Consider the following 18,072-nt stretch of genomic DNA (forward strand, 5'->3'; position numbering starts at 1 on the left):
TACCTGGGTTCCATCCTAGAGGCTAATCTCTCCTGTGACAAAATGGCATCCAATGTAATAAAAAAAGTCAACCAACGAACTCGATTCTTGTACCGGATCTCCTCTCTGGTAAACAAGAACACCCTGAAGACTCTGGCAGGAGCACTCATTCAGGGGTACTACGACTATGCTTGCACCTCATGGTACCAAAGCACCTCAAAGGCGCTAAAAACAAAATTACAAACATCTCAAAACAAACTGGTCAGACTACTGCTTGACCTTACTCCTAGAACCCACCTCACCCCTGCCCACTTTGACAACCTAGGATGGCTTAGAGTAGACGACAGAGTACAACAACTTGCAATGGGCCTGGTCTACAAGATACACTACACGACCAAGGTACCCATGTACATGTCAAAATACTTCCCAAAGGTCAGTGAATACCACGATCACAACACCAGAGGGAGCTCCACAAATCATGTTAAACCCAGATTCGGCTCAAATAAGGGACTAAACACGTTTCGCAATTATGCCACATCAATGTGGAACGCCCTACCCAAAGCTGTAAAGGAATGTGGATCACTACCCACTTTCAAAACCTCTCTCAAGGGACACCTACGGGAGACTGCAATTCAACACTGGCCCCTGTAAATATCCTAACCCAACCCCCTCCAATGTACAGCCAGTTACCTAGTATGGTTTTGTCAATAGTTCAATGTACAATTGTGTTTGTTTGTACAGTGTCTCCTCCCCCCCCCCCTCAATGTACAGTGTTACTTGTTTATACAGTGTGCCCCCCGCCCCCCCCCCCCCCCCCCCCAACCACCTCCAATGTAAATTACCCAGTATGGTTGTCAATATCCCAATGTACCCAACCCCCCCCACCCAACCTCCTCCAATGTACAGTTTCTACGTCAAATGTATATACTCCCTTTTCTTGACTCCTTCTGTATCACAAACAGTACTGTATTTGCAAATCTGGTATGTCATAAATGTATAGATGTAGCAGTACTGACTATCTGTATGTCATGTATGTCATATATGTCTATATGAATTGAAAATGGGGGACCCTGATGGAAACAAGACAAACGTCTTTCTCAGGTCTGCATCCCCTTAACAATTGTATGTATTGAGCCGTACTGTATTGTACCCATTCTGCAATCTGTTAAATAAAGTTTTCATTCATTCATTCATTCATGTGTCATGTGGTACAAAGCGCTTTACAACTTAAGCCTCACATTCATTTCACACCCATTCAGTCACACATTATTTCACACACAGGCGGCGGGGGAAGCCATGCAAGGTGCTCATCGGGAGCTTTGTTATTATTGTATACTAAATATGTAAGGGTACCGAGTCGACATTTGGTACAGTTCGATCTAGCGTGAATCGGTCGGTACACTTAAAAGTACCAAGTTCGGTACCCAACCCTAGTGAACGGTGTAGGAATTAAAACAATTTCTATATGTGCCTCATCCATTTTTTTGTATCCACTTTTTCTCCCCATTTTCTATTTTTCTCCCATTCCAATTTCGTATTATCCAATTATTCCCTCCCCCGTCTTGAACGTTGCTAGACTATGCCTCCCACTGGTCGACTCGGTTGTAGTGAGGACAGAAGCCTTGCATCACGTGTCCCCTCCGGTACACGAAGAGGCAGCCTGTCGCATCTTTTCACCGCAGCACTGCAGCTCGAACTCTGTGGCGAGGAGTAACGCGTGGGAGGCTCACGCTGCCCCCACTACTTCCTGCTTCTGCTGTACAGGCGTCACCAAACCGACCTGTAGGAGTCGCTGTCCACAACGTCCAATCCCCACCCACCGGCTTTCACACCCCTAACACTGCCAATGTGTGTTAGTATGAGCGACCGGCCAGCCGGTAGCAACGCCGAGAGCTGGGCTCGAGCCCAGCTTCTCCTGCGTTGGTGGCGAGCGCCTTGCCCACTGCGCCAATCAGCCGCCCCCTTGCCTCATCCATTTTAAGGGACCAAAAGTTATTGGACATTAATAACAACAGAGCCCAGTGGCTGGTGATGTCTATGGGTTCCAGACTTCAGGCTGTCATCGACTGCCAAGGATTTGCAATCAAGTATTAAAAGTTACCATATTATTTATGGATTGTTAGTTTGTTCCAATTACTCTTGGTCCCTTACAAAGGGGGGGGGGGGGGGGGCACCTGTAGAAACAGTTTAAGTCCTACACTGTTTACCTGATTTAGATGAAAAGGTCTGCACTTAAAGCACATCTTGATAATTTCATTTCAAGTCCATTGAGGTGGTGTACAGAGACATTGAGGTGGTGTACAGAGACATTGCGGTGGTGTACAGAGACATTGAGGTGGTGTACAGAGACATTGAGGTAGTGTACAGAGACATTGAGGTGGTGTACAGAGACATTGAGGTAGTGTACAGACTCAGAGCCAGATTGTGAAAATGGTGTCAATGTCCAGATATTTACATGTATTGCCATGCAACTAGGGCTAGGCAATTCATCGAATCTCCATTTCAATTATGATTTCGGCTTCCCACAATCACGAAAACAAGATAATGGAGATTTACATTAAAATGTTGTCATTTAGCTGCCGCTTTTATCCAAAGCAACTTACAAGTTGTGTAAAACGATTATTGTGGCACATGGCAGCACACCCTTCCTTCACAGTGGTGCGCTCCACTCCTCCCCCCAAGCCCAAACAGTAGTTTCAGCTTGCGTCAAGAGGCAGAAGGGAGCCATCATGGCGCGCTTCTACAGTTATTTTTAAATGTCTTTGGTAATTTGTAGAAGATGAGAGAAAGGCAGCCTTTGGTTGAAAAGAAAAGTTCAATAATCGTGATTTTAATATCAATCAAAATAATTGTGATTATGATTGTTGCCATAATTGAGCAGCCCTACATGCATATGTTTGGTGGTATTTGTTTTCAATACAGTGGCTGTTTAGGTGCAATTTGTTTAATAAAAGTATGATGGAAATAATGTATTTCAGTAATTATTCAGTGGGCTATTCATAGGCTATTCATTGTCTGGGGTCTATGTTAGCAGCTAACCTAAAGCAGAACAGCATTAAAACTGTATATTTAAATATGTATTTATTCATCACAAATCATGTCGTCATCGCCAACATTCAACAATGTTATTTATTGCTAGATGTCCCTCATATCGTGAAGCCCTAGTTAGAAGGATAGGTGATTTCCTTGCACAAAAGGTTTGTGTAGTTTTTTCTTCCAAGTCAAGTCAAGTCCAGCATGGCTGCCTGTAACCATTGGTAACCAGTCACAAAAGAAAATGCAGTAGGTAAACATTGGGAAAGCATGATATCACTGTTCCACTGTGACTTGTTTATTATTACACAATCCAGTAAATAAGACAGACAGCTATTACATGTTAGTTTATATATTTATCACAACACATTGTCTCTTCCAACATGGAGGACAAATGGGCATTATAAACACTGCATGAAAGGACCATTTATATTTACTAAAGTATTTCCCCTCCATTTGCCCATGCCATCACGGTCCAGCTATAGCATCTTCTCCACTGCTTAAATGTTTCAGTCAAATGACAGCATCAAGTTTCAAGTTTCTTTATTAGTTGTCATACAAAAATACAGAATACTTTTATATGAAATGCTTTTTCCTGTTCTGCTCCTGAGTGTGCTAGATAAAAAAAATAAAACCTGAGTGTGCTAGATAAAAAAATTAAAAATAGATAAGTAAAAAAAATAGAAGTAACAAGTGTAAACAAAAGTGTTCAAAACAAGTGTTCAATATACAATAATGTATGCAAGGTGATATCCAAAAGTGTGACACACTAGTCGAGTCTTTGCCCTGTTCATTTCCCCCTCTGTCTCACTGATGTCCTGTTGGCGAGCATGTTTCTATAACATGTTGTTCAAACCACCAGCCATACATCATCTAGCATGTTTCTATAACATGTTGTTCAAACCACCAACCATACATCATCTAGCATGTTTCTATAACATGTTGTTCAAACAACCAACCAGCCATACATCATCTAGCATGTTTCTATAACATGTTGTTCAAACCACCAACCATACATCATCTAGCATGTTTCTATAACATGTTGTTCAAACCACCAACCATACATCATCTAGCATGTTTCTATAACATGTTCAAACCACCAGCCATACATCATCTAGCATGTTTCTATAACATGTTGTTCAAACAACCAGCCATACATCATCTAGCATGTTTTAGGCTGATTAAGGATTGATTAACATAATATAAATGACTGAAAAGATGCCAACTCTATTCTATCCAACTTGTACCATTTATTAACCACAGATTACACTATTTTACAAACACGAAATGGTATTAAATATACAATAAAAATGAGGAGATACGTCAGTAGTAGACCGTTCACGTTGGAGTCAATAGAATAGTAGCTTTGCAGGCTAACGTTAGCTCGGGTTAGCCTTTTCTTTTTTTTACCTTAGCTAGTAGCCACTTCGCTAACAAACACTAGTGAACCAGGTCGGTAATGTTACGTTATATTATTATTATTACCATAGATGTTTTGTTTTTGTTATTAAAACATTCAGTGTGGCTGGCAAACGTTGTTAGCCAAGTTAGCTCACATTAGCTGCATGCAACAGCAGTTAGCGTTTAGCTAACAAGTGCTGGGCATGTTTTATAATCCTATACGTCCCGGGTGAGCGGTGCCTGTGAACGAGAGGGACCGAGGACGGGGAAACACCGCCCGTCAAAAGGCCAACGAGACTCCCCGTGTTGTAAACCGTGCGCCCCTACAGCACAGCCAGGTTGAACCCGAGCGCCTCCCTCGCGGCACGTGATTGATTGATTGATTGAAAACTTTATTAACAGATTGCAGAATGGGTACAGTACAGTACAGCTCAATACATACAATTGTTAAGGGGATGCAGACCAGAGAAAGACTTTCTTCTTGTTTACATCAGGGTCCCCCATTTTCAATTCATCGTAACATATATGACATACATGACATACAGATAGACAGTACTGCTACATCTATATATTTATGACATACCAGATTTGCAAATACAGTACTGTTTGTGATACAAAAAGAGTCCAGAAAAAAGAGTATATACATTTGACGTAGAAACTGTACATTGGATTGGGTAGGTGGGGGGGGGGGGGGGGGGGACTGTACATTGGAGGTGGTTGGGTGGGGGGGGGGGGGGGGTTGGGTAGGAGTGGGGGGGAGGTTGGGTAGGAGGGGGACACTGTACAACTGTACAAACAAAACTGTACATTGGAATATTGACAAGACCATACTTGGTAATTTACTGTACATTGGAGGGGGTTGTGTTAGGACATTTACAGGGGCCAGTTTCGAATTGCAGTCTCTCGTAGGTGTTTTTTGAGAGTGTTTTTGAAAGTGGGTAGTGATTCACATTCCTTTACAGCTTTGGGTAGGGCGTTCCACATTGATGTGGCATAATTGCGAAACGTGTTTAGTCCCTTGTTTGAGCCGAATCTGGGTTTAACATGATTTGTGGAGCTCCCTCTGGTGTTGTGATCGTGGTATTCACTGACCTTTGGGAAGTATTTTGACATGTACATGGGTACCTTGGTCATGTAGTGTATCTTGTAGACCAGGCCCATTGCAAGTTGCTGTACTCTGTCGTCTACTCTAAGCCATCCTAGGTTGTCAAAGTGGGCAGGGGTGAGGTGGGTTCTAGGAGTAAGGTAGTCTTACAGTAGTCTGACCAGTTTGTTTTGAGATGTTTGTAATTTTGTTTTTAGCACCTTTGAGGTGCTTTGGTACCATGAGGTGCAAGCATAGTCGTAGTACCCTTGAATGAGTGCTCCTGTCAGAGTCTTCAGGGTATTCTTGTTTACCTGTGAGGAGATCCGGTACAAGAATCGAGTTTGTTGGTTGATTTTTTTTATTACATTGGATGCCATTTTGTCACAGGAAAGATTTGCCTCTAGGATGGAACCCAGGTAGGTAATATCTTCTTTCCTTGTGACAATATTGTCACCCACTGTAACTGAGAAGCCGTCGGTCTTGCTGAGTTTGTTATTTGAACCGAAGAGAATGGACTCTGTTTTGCCCATGTGTAATGATAGTTTGTTATCAGCGAGCCATATGCAGATTTTGCCTAGTTCTGAGCTGAGGGTTTTTTCAACCTGTAACTTGTTCTTGTCAGAGACCAGCAGGGCTGAGTCGTCCGCAAACAGGAACAAGTTGCAGTCACAAGCTGACGACATGTCATTTGCATAAATTAGGAAAAGTAGCGGACCTAGTATGCTTCCTTGTGGAACACCACAGCTTACTGTGAGGGGGGGGGGGATAGGGTACCGTTTACCTCCACCATCTGCTCTCTCCCCTCCAGGTAGGATTGCATCCAGCTCACTGATAGACTATCAAAACCAATTGCTTTTAGCTTGTCAATCAGAATGTTGTGATTGACAGTGTCGAAGGCCTTTTGTAGGTCCAGCATGACCATGCCGCAGTATTTGCCCGCATCCACCTCTTGTTTGATGTGGTCGTTTAAATAGAGAAGGCATGTGTCAGTGGAGTGGGATGTTCTGAAGCCAGATTGGAATTCGTAGATTAGATTTTTTTCCGCAAGGTATTTTTCGACCTGTTCATATAAAAAAAATTTCCATCACTTTCAAGATGGAGGTAAGGATAGAAACAGGGCGGTAGTTGCCTGGGTCTAATTTACTGCCTTTTTTGTGCAGAGGGGTCACTCTCGCAATTTTGAAGTCCTTGGGGACGTGTCCCTGTTTTATGGAGAGGTTTATTATGTGTGTGATGACTGGGGTGATGGCGGCTGCTGAGTCTCTGAGGAATTTGGAGGGGATGTTGTCATGGCCAGTGGCCTTGTTAGGTTGGAGGGCGCTCAGTTTTTTGAGTACCTCATCTGTTGTTACCATCTGTTGTTACCATCTGTTGTTACCATTTCCATGTGGCGGTTAGAACGTTTAAAACATGGCCTAACGTCACGTTTCTTTACAAAGAACAACAGATAACGTGCCAAGTGCTCAAGAGGAACTCACCTCTTTAACGGACAGGAATTCCAATAGAGGAAAGACGAGATGCCGGTCCAAAAAGTGGGCAATCTTGGTGGTTAGATCGTACTCCGCCATCTTTACGGCGAGAAGGGATGCGGATGGGGCGGTGACGTAGTAGTGACCAACCAATCAGCGTCCGGTACAGCTGGGGACGAGGTTAGAAGGATGCTGAGATGATTGATTGATTGATTGAAAACTTTATTAACAGATTGCAGAATGGTACAATACAGTACGGCTCAATACACACAATTGTTAAGGGGATGCAGACCAGAGAAAGACTTTCGTCTTGTTTACATCAGGGTCCCCCATTTTCAATTCATCATAACATATATGACACACACGACATACAGATATACTGTACCTCCCTTCCCCCATGCTGATATGATGCCCGAATCTTATCTTATGATTTAAAGCTCCCTTGATGAAAGGAAGTTACTAGAGGCACTATATAATTGAGATACTTTGATTGGCAGCCTACTGTATATGTGAGGTGATAATCCAAAGGTGTGATACACTAGTCGAGTCTTTGCCCTGTTCATTTCCATTGTATACTTCCCCCTCTGTCTCACTTAACCCTTTCACTGCCACACTACAGAAGGTTAACCCTTTACTATCACACTACCGACTGTAACCATACTGTGACATCAAAATGTTCTAGAATGTCTATTATGACATCATCTGTAACATCACGTTCTAGAATGTTTGATTATGACATCATACTCTGACATCACAAATGTTCTAGAATGTCTATTATGCCATCATACTGTGACATCACAAATGTTCTAGAATGTTTGCTTATGACATCATACTGTGACATCACACATGTTCTAGAATGTTTGATTACGACATCATACTCTGACATCACAAATGTTCTATTATGACATCATACTCTGACATCACAAATGTTCTAGAATGTTCTATTATGACATCATACTGTGACATCACAAATGTTCTAGAATGTTCTATTATGACATCATACTGACATCACACATGTTCTAGAATGTCTATTATGACATCATACTGTGACATCACAAATGTTCTAGAATGTTCTATTATGACATCATACTGTGACATCGCAACGGTACATGTTTGAGTTTATTTGAATAATATAAATAATATGTTTGGTAAGGCTGTCCCTGAAGCCTGTTTTTGGGATTCAAACTTCGTCAGGGTTCTTCGAACGGATGTTCGAACCTTCGTTTTTTAAGCGAAATAAACACAAAGGACACCTCTTTCCTATCGTAGTAAGGTAGACAATGAGCTACAACCTTATTTTCACCTAAACGAGCCGTCCTCGGAGCTGTACATTTAATAATATTGATCTCTATGTGCAGTCGGCTGTGAGGCAAGTGCGCAGCCAGTGACCGTCTAAAAAGTGCAACACCGAAAAGAGACACTACAAAAAGATTCAATAACTTCACTGTCATACAATATGGTCTGATATTAACATTCAGTATTCAATATTGTCTGATTCAATATTAACATTCAGTATTCAAGTAGAACAGCTAGCTAGCTGTTGTGGACACTCACCGTTCCACAGCAAAACGGTAGGCAAGGTACCTTGGTTGAGAAATGCAGGTTTCCGTCTATGTGTTGTAGGATACAGTGAGAGAATTGTTGAATATATATAGAACACAAATGTTCTAGAATGTTCTATTATGACCATACTGTGACATCACAAATGTTCTAGAATGTCTATTATGACATCATCTGTGCCATCACGTTCTAGAATGTTTGATTATGACATCATACTCTGACATCAAAAATGTTCTAGAATGTCTATTATGCCATCATACTAAATTGTTGAATATATATAGAACACAAATGTTCTAGAATGTTTGATTATGACATCATACTGTGACATCACAAATGGTCTATTCTGACATCATACTGTGACATCACAAATGTTCTCTAGAATGTTCTATTATGACATAATACTGTGACATCACAAATGTTCTAGAATGTTCTATTATGACATCATACTGTGACATCACAACGAAACATGTTTGAGTCCATTTGAATAATATAAATAATATGTTTGGTAAGGCTGTCCCCGAAGCCTGTTTTTGGGATTCAAACTTCGTCAGGGTTCTTCGAACGGCCGTTCGAACCTTAGTTTTTCTTATTTTTATTTTTTTTTATTTATTTTTTAGCGTTTATCGCTTTTAACTACTGGGCAGTCCAGTAGAGATAGAGAGAGGAGGACCGGGAGACAGAGTGGGGGGAAGACATCCGGCAAATAACAACGGGTCCGGGAATTGAACCCGGGTCGGCCGTGCCGCGACTCAGCGTGTTATGTGGTTCGCCACTGGGGCGCCCTGAACCTTCGTTTTTAATTAAAAAAAAATTTATTATAATTTTTTTTTATAAATTTTGTTTGTATATCCTCAAACTAAATCCTCAATTTGAATAAAGTAATTCAAACTTCGTCAGGGTTTTTTGAACGGGCGTTCGAACCTTCGTTTTTAATAAAAAAATTTAAATAAAAGATTATTCAAATTATTTTTTTATAATTTTTTCTTTTTTTTATATATATATCCTCAAACTAAATCCTCAATTTGAATAGTGATTAATCTGATGAGTATTTTTTCTTTTATTAAATCAACTTTCCAGCCCCGTCAACTGTCAAATGATGTCAACTGTCAACCTGAATTAACATTCAGTATTGTCTGATTCAATATTAACATTCAGTATTCAATATTGTCTGATTCAATATTAACATTCAGTATTCAAGTAGAACAGCTAGCGCGCCGTTGTGGACACTCACCTTTCCACAGCAAAACGGTATAGGCAAGGCCCCTTGGTTGAGAAATGCAGGCGTCAATCTATGTTGTTTAGTCTATCTGTTCAGTACTGTTTCAAGATGCACAATGAGATCTTCTGAGAGAATTGTTGAATAGATACACAAATGTTCTAGAATGTTTGATTATGACATCATACTGCGACATCACAAATGTTCTAGAATGTTCTATTATGACATCATACTGTGACATCACAAATGTTCTAGAATGTTCTATTATGACATCATACTGTGTTATCACAAATGTTCTAGAATGTTCTATTATGACTCTCAACATCCAGTTTAGCACACATTAATTTAGTTTGATAGTTATTGACAGTAAACAACTTTGAATATGGCCACCAGTGATGTTCATGGAGCTGTATTTCCTTCATGAGGCTTCAATGTCCCTGATGGCCATATTCAAAGTTTTCAATCTCAAAAGATTAAATAACTGTCAGTGCCTCTTTAGGTCTTAGCATTAATTTCACCTAATACAAGTAAATAAAAAAACAAAAAATTATGCAGACAGTCTGTATTTAAACTCTTATTTATTTTTCATCTTAAAAGATACAAAGGCCAAACTTAAGGGAATCGTCTTAAGAAACACATAGATAAAGAAAACGCATCAAATCCAGTAAAAAATACTGTCAGGTCTAACGTCAGCATAGCTTAAAAAAATTATTCACATTTTTTTTTATAAATTCTTTTTTTTTCTTTTTCTTTTTTATCCTCAAACTAAATCCTCAATTTGAATAAAGTGATTAATCTGATTAAATGAGTCTTTTCTTTTATTATTTTGTTAGTGATGTAATCAAAAATAACACTTGGAACAAAAAAAACGACAATATACGATTGGTAAACACTCTGATTAACCAAAACACTTAAAAGAAAACTGGTTGAATTATTATAATAATATGTGGTTGGCACTTCTTTATCGTTGCTATTGTAGATAACTGTGGCAATTCTAAAGTTAATACATGTAAAAAAATGTATTCATTGATAACCCAAAAAAAAACATTATCTACTTGAGGAGAGAATGTGTATATCTGTGTTTTAACTTTGTGTACACACTTACCGCCCATAATGGGAGTAGGTATGCGTTATTCATAATCATAAATTGTTTCTGCTTGGGGAGAAGTCTTGGTTTTGGGGAGAGTAATACTTAGGGTTACCTTACCAACCAGCTCTACTTCTAGAAACAAAACAGTGAACAAAACGTGTATTTTAGCAGCTTTAGGGGCTACAGGCGTGTAGTTCACCAGAAACAGAAAATACTCTGTTACACTATAACAACGTAAACACCATGTCTCATGCCTCACCATAGTGTGAACAATATGTATATATATATATACCATCTTATATATCTTTACATATTTTTTTTCTTTTTTTTTATCCACTTTTTCTCCCATTTTAAATGTTTCTCCCATCCCAATTTTCGTATCATCCAATTCAACCCTCCCCTGTCTTTGAACGCTGTTTCATGCCTCCCACAAGCCGGCTGCAATGTGGACTAAGTCATACATAGCACGAGTCCCCTCCGATACTCGAGGTAACAGCAGTCGCATCTTTTCACCTGCGCGGCGCAATCTTTCAGCGTCAGGGGTCTGCGCTTTTGGAGTGGCGCCGCCCCCATCGCTTCCTGATTCTACTGCGCAGGCGCACCAACCGACCTGTAGGAGTCGCTGTCCACAACGCCTGATCCCCACCCATCAGTTTCCCACCCCCTAATACTGCCAATGTGTATTAGTACGGACGACCAGCTAAACTGAAAGCAATGTGGAGCGCTGGGCTCGAACAGGCGAACCCAGCGTCTCCAGTATTCGTGGTGAGCGCCTTGCCCACTGCCCTTTACATATTGTTTTCAAAGACATTTTTTTTTTTTTATCTCATGAGTGTTTTACAAAGGTGTGAGAGAGAGAGAGAGAGAGAGAGAGAGAGAGAGAGAGAGAGAGAGAGAGAGAGAGAGAGAGAGAGAGAGAGAGAGAGAGAGAGAGAGACGATATAGACAGACAAATGATCAACATATCCTTTGCTATTTTTAAGCTTGTTCTGGATGCAACCTAGCCTAGCTTAGCACAAATGAATGGAAGCGGATATGCCTAATTTAAAACTCCAGGAGTTTTCAGGCCAACAGCTAGGCTAGCTGCTAGGCTACCATTATTTTGTGCTAGGCTAGCTTGCAGCCGGATAGCTTTCTACTGAACGCACAGAGAGGAAATTGGTATCTACCTTCTTGTCTCACTCTGGGGAAGACGCATTTCCCATAATGTTGGTGTGTTCCTTTAATTCCTTTTAATATTGCGTATAGCTCCCAGCCCTGTGTGTGTTGTTACAGCCAACTATAACGGTCTTTTCCTTCTACCCACATCCTCCACAGACCTGCCTTCAGGAACTGAGGAAGCAGTTTCCAGATAGCCACAGAGTGAAGCGATTATCGGGCATGAGGCTGGAGGCTCTGGAAAGGTAAGCATTTGTTGCGCCCTCACTGTAGGAAAGAAAAAAACACACCGCCTCTATATTTTATGTATGGGACTTAAAAGGCCTGATCCGGAAACCACATCACTGAAAACCAAAATGTTATTGGAGGAATTTTGTATTTCTCAAATAATCTTTTTTTTTAGCTCTTGATGCAAGGATTGCCGTAAAAAGCTTTGTTTATACACAAAACATCAGACTCAGAGTAAATCTCACCTGTATATCTACAGCTACAGCTGTAAGTTACCCTTTTTTTTTTAAATTTCTTTTAAAGATAAATTTTTTAGCGTTTATCGCTTTTTTTATTATAATTTTTTACTACTGGGCAGTCCAGTAGAGAGAGAGAGAGAGGAAAGGCGGGAGGCCTGTATCAGTTCCGCAACCGTTTCCATTTCCGGGGTAGGCCTGATTGGCCGCGACAGGCACGTGACGCGCGTGGCACGCCCCCGCGGCAGCCGCAGCGGCAAGCGCGCTACTGCTGGAGTTCACTTCGCCTTTCACATCGCTGCCGTTGGCGAAAGCAGGATGAGAGAGCGTAGATTTCGCTGTGTATCATTTAATCATTTATCATTTAACATTTGAAAGGCATACATTGTTGTCATACAGAAGTACAGAATACTTTAATCCAAAATGCTTCTTACTGTTACACTGTTAGAGACTGTGCTAGACAAATTAATGACTAATTCGGTCAGAAATAACGTAACTAATAACGTTAGTAAGCACTGCTTATATGCTTATTATGTCTGCGGGGTACAGTAAACGTTTCTCCCGGTACATTCTGAAGAGCACACCGCTGTATGTTGGAGAACCAGCGGTCTTCCGCTCCTCCTCACTCGAGTGAGAGCAAAGCTGTGCACAGCTCAGCCCTGTGTGAGACGCGAGGAGGAGATGGGAGTCCTTCCAATCGGAATATGTTGTTTCTTTACACATATGTTGGATTATGAATATGTATTTATAGCTACAAATGAATGACTAAATGCTGCCAGGCTGGTCCACGACCCTCCGTGCTGCGATCACCAGTGGGGAGAATATGCTCACGCGAGCGGCATCGCTGAGCTCTGGTGACGGTCTTATTGGGGCTTATGCCGAGAAGCAGTAACACAACATTGCAACTGTTGTGTTACTGCTTTCTGACCGAATTAGTCATTCATTTGAAACAGCTTTTCACAATAATCCTTCAAGCCCTGATTTGACATGCCTACTATTTCCCAGATTTCTTTACTGTATGATTTGATATTTACAGCTCATAACTTTACCGCTTTAAACGGAATCATGTGGGCTCGCCCCCCCAACCATTTGAGACACACACACACACACACACACACACACACACACACACACACACACACACACACACACAACTCGCTGTGTTGGATTAAGTTGCTTATCAGGTTCATATGTGTGGGAGCCTGCTGTATTCTGTGCTCGGCTCTGGGAGAGAAGACGAACTGGGCTAACACACAACTGGGCTTTACCACGGGGCGCGCGGGACAGATGTGAAGGCGGCGCTTTTGATTTTGTTTAAAAAGGTAAATCAATGTGGATGCAATCACATGCAAGTCCCAGTGTCCAAGTCGCTGTGCTGCTCTGTTTGTATTGATTTCATGAGTCACCGTGAGAAGCGATATAAGCCCCTCCTCGACCTCGGCTGTTTGACCGGCAAACTTTAATTTTAACGACTTGTTTATTTCCTCCGTGAGATCACAGCTGATTTCTGTCAGGCCCGGCTCTGTGATCACCCTGACCTGCCACTCTTGTTTACACAATCATGATTGCCTGGAACTCCTGCTTGATGTCCTCTGCACCTAATTTCACTCGACTGGTGAGACTGGTGAGATGTGGTTCGTTAAGAAATAGAAGAAATCTGTTTGCATCGTTGTCTCTCCGCAGGTACGACGAGGCCAACAAGCACTATGACGCGATCCTGCAAGACGACCCCACCAACACGGTAAGAGACGCTCCTCTGTGTGTTTACGACCCCACCAACACGGTAAGACCCCGCCAACACGGTAAGACCCCACCAACACGGTAAGAGACGCTCCTCTGTGTGTTTACGACCCCGCCAACACGGTAAGACCCTGCCAACACGGTAAGAGACGCTCCTCTGTGTGTTTACGACCCCACCAACACGGTAAGACCCCGCCAACACGGTAAGACTCCGCCAACACGGTAAGACCCCACCAACACGGTAAGAGACGCTCCTCTGTGTGTTTACGACCCCACCAACACGGTAAGACCCCACCAACACGGTAAGACCCCGCCAACACGGTAAGACCCCACCAACACGGTAAGAGACGCTCCTCTGTGTGTTTACGACCCCACCAACACGGTAAGACCCCGCCAACACGGTAAGAGACGCTCCTCTGTGTGTTTACGACCCCACCAACACGGTAAGACCCCACCAACACGGTAAGACCCCGCCAACACGGTAAGAGACGCTCCTCTGTGTGTTTACGACCCCGCCAACACGGTAAGACCCCGCCAACACGGTAAGAGACGCTCCTCTGTGTGTTTACGACCCCACCAACACGGTAAGACCCCACCAACGCGGTAAGACCCCGCCAACACGGTAAGAGACGCTCCTCTGTGTGTTTACGACCCCGCCAACACGGTAAGACCCCGCCAACACGGTAAGAGACGCTCCTCTGTGTTTCACGCTGCGGTCTCTCACTTTTCAGACTTTTTAAATGTGCTGCGGTGCCTCTAGTTAGTCTGAGTTAATCACACTCTTTGATGATGATGATGATGATGATGATGATGATGATGATGATGATGATGATGATTAGTTTATTTTCGGTCTTTGTTTACAGATCAATCAAAAACATACTTGTGTGGACTTAAATTATATATATATTTTTTAAAGAAATAATAATCACAAACGTACATATTCAAAGTAAGCTCACACACAAAATCCAAACTCAATGACCGAAAAAAGGAATAGGCTGAAGCACATGCTTATTTTTGCCTATCCTTTACAATTCTTAAAAACTAAATATACTTTAATATAAGAAAGAAAAACTTAAAATATGCTGCAATATATAATGGAAAAATCTTTTTTGGTGTTTTACTCAAAACTGTACTCCTGAATTATTTTATCCTTAAAATACTCACTACTGACCTCCACCACGATCACTCTCTCACTACTGACCTCCACCACGATCACTCTCTCACTACTGACCTCCACCACGATCACTCTCTCACTACTGACCTCCACCACGATCACTCTCTCACTACTGACCTCCACCACGATCACTCTCTCACTACTGACCTCCACCACGATCACTCTCTCACTACTGACCTCCACCACGATCACTCTCTCACTACTGACCTCCACCACGATCACTCTCTCACTACTGACCTCCACCACGATCACTCTCTCACTACTGACCTCCACCATGATCACTCTCTCACTACTGACCTCCACCACGATCACGCTCTCACTACTGACCTCCACCATGATCACTCTCTCACTACTGACCTCCACCACGATCACTCTCTCACTACTGACCTCCACCACGATCACTCTCTCACTACTGACCTCCACCACGATCACTCTCTCACTACTGACCTCCATGTCTCTGATCACTCTCTCACTACTGACCTCCACCACGATCACTCTCTCACTACTGACCTCCACCACGATCATTCTCTCACTACTGACCTCCACCACGATCACTCTCTCACTACTGACCTCCACCACGATCACTCTCTCACTACTGACCTCCATGTCTCTGATCACTCATCACTCTCCCACAAAGCTCTCCACCAGGGCTCTATACTCCTCCTCATCGCCGTCGGTGATGTAGTTTACGATGGAGGAGTCGTCTGAGAACTTCTGCAGGTGGCACCCACTTGAGTTGTGGCAGAAGTCTGAGGTATAGAGGGTGAAGAGGAAGGGTGACAGCTAGGCTTGGGCGGTATAATTTTTTTCCCATACCGTTCTGACATCACACCCCGGTATAAAGGTATATGACGGTATGACTTTCATCAGCGGGGCACACGTTAACTCATTCAGCCCCAGGGATTAGCCGGGTCCCGTTGTAGCTATGCCACGCTTTAAAGATAGGAGTGCGTCACCTTGTTTGTAGAGCTATATCTATATTCTATATTATAGCTATGGAGACAATGCTATAAGTCATTTGACAGTGACTTTCTTCCGTCCAAGATGCAAAAAAGAGATAATTTTTTCATGCATACGTTCGCGCGTTATACCGTGGTGAGTATAAGTATAGTTTAGGAGTGATCTGGGATCATTCATGAAACGCTGAGTTATAGGGGGCTACGTGTATTCTACTATAAACGTTGGCGTTTCTTGCCTGGACACGCTACTATTTTCAAATCAAATGTATATAATAGGTATTATGTTTCATCATGAATGCATGAAAGGGGGGAGGGGGGGGTCGTTTTTTGATGCTTTGATGGCCAGTAACGGCATTCGTGTTGAACACTACAGATGCTGATCAGCTGGATCAATGTGAAAACATTGTTGGATCAAGCTGAAATTGATGTCAGATAGTCCTTACCTTTGGTCGGGGGTGTTCCAAAAAGAATATTCCAATTGTCTGATCTTTCCAGCCTCAGGGAGAGGTTGAAGAGATGTTGGAGCGGTGCTGCCAGCTGCCCCGCACATGCTTTGAGCACCCTGGGATTGGTGTTGTCCGGTCCTCTGGCCTTATTGACCTGGCTGTTAGTGATGGTCAGGGTTGGGGCTGATGTCTCCGTAGGTAGTGTACTGTTGGCTGAGGTGGTGGGGTTGGTGTTCGTGGGTGGTGGTGGGCAGGCTGCTGCTGTTGGGGGTGGGGTGCCGGTGGTGATGGGTGTGGGGGGAGGGGTGCTTGGGGGGTGGGGAGGGGTTGATGGGTGTGGGGAGGCTACTCTGGTCAAAGCGGTTGAAAAACGTGTTCAACTCATTTGTACGCTCCGGGGGGCCCTCCACAGCCGTGCCCTGCTGTTTGTACCCAGTAATCCTCCTGTCACCCGCCCACACCTCCCTGGTGTTGTTGGCCTGTAGTCTGCCCTCCAGCCTGTCCTTGGCTGCCCTGGCCTGCTCAGTGTCCCCTGCCATGAAGGCCCTTTTTTTCCTATTTAGCAGGTGTTTAATGTCCTTGTTAATCCAGCGTTTATTGTTTGAAAAGCAGCATATCTTTTTTGTAGGTACGATGCTCTCCTCGCAGAATCTGATGTAGTCAATTGTGAGGAAAGGGGGGGGGGGGGGGGCTGAGCCCATTTCTCTCTCTCCAGTAGCCAAACGTTACATAAAAACTAACTGGATAGTTGATGTTAATAAACGTTTAACTTCATTAGCTGAAATATTCTAAAATCATTAAGTCTGCTTTAATTCTCCCTGTGTGTGTGTGTGTGTGTGTGTGTGTGTGTGTGTGTGTGTGTGTGTGTGTGTGTGTGTGTGTGTGTGTGTGTGTGTGTGTGTGTGTGTGTGTGTGTGTGTGTGTGTGTGTGAGTGTGTGTTGCATCTGACATGACAATGGAGCCAAGTAAACACTATTATGCCCATAACGATGGGACTTATAATTGACCATACAGTACATACAGTACTAATTTCACCACACAGCACAATACAAAGAGTCTAGACGAGGCTCATGGTTTTGTGCAGTAGCACCCTCTGGTGTTAATGTTGACCATCATTATTGATTTCACTAGGAGATTATGGAAATGTATTCAAATAAAATACTTGTCATTGACCGATTTGAAAGATATTCTAGAATTCAGGTCGATGGCCTGCTATACGCTATGGTTAATCCAAATTAGATCAGAACTGTGGAAGTTATGACTGGTGAAGACGGATAGAATGACAAAATGACAAA

At 42.7% G+C, this 18,072-nt stretch overlaps 1 protein-coding gene across 1 annotated transcript in view; it reads right to left on the bottom strand.

Annotated features, from left to right (window-relative positions):
- LOC311226939 (eukaryotic translation initiation factor 3 subunit E) overlaps nucleotides 1-12,142 on the bottom strand; it is a 61,459-nt gene extending 49,317 nt beyond the window's left edge. The window contains exons 1-2 of the mRNA XM_084312402.1: nucleotides 12,005-12,142; nucleotides 6,979-7,138 (exon numbers count right to left, since the gene is read on the bottom strand). Coding sequence (XP_084168528.1) covers nucleotides 6,979-7,068 — 90 coding nt within the window. The 5' untranslated portion in view covers nucleotides 7,069-7,138; nucleotides 12,005-12,142. The remainder of the gene's footprint in view (nucleotides 1-6,978; nucleotides 7,139-12,004) is intronic.
- Nucleotides 12,143-18,072: the final 5,930 nt, after the last annotated feature.

The sequence above is a fragment of the Notolepis coatsorum genome, assembly GCF_963971535.1.
Source record: "Notolepis coatsorum genome assembly, chromosome: 4".
NCBI lineage: Eukaryota > Metazoa > Chordata > Actinopteri > Aulopiformes > Paralepididae > Notolepis > Notolepis coatsorum.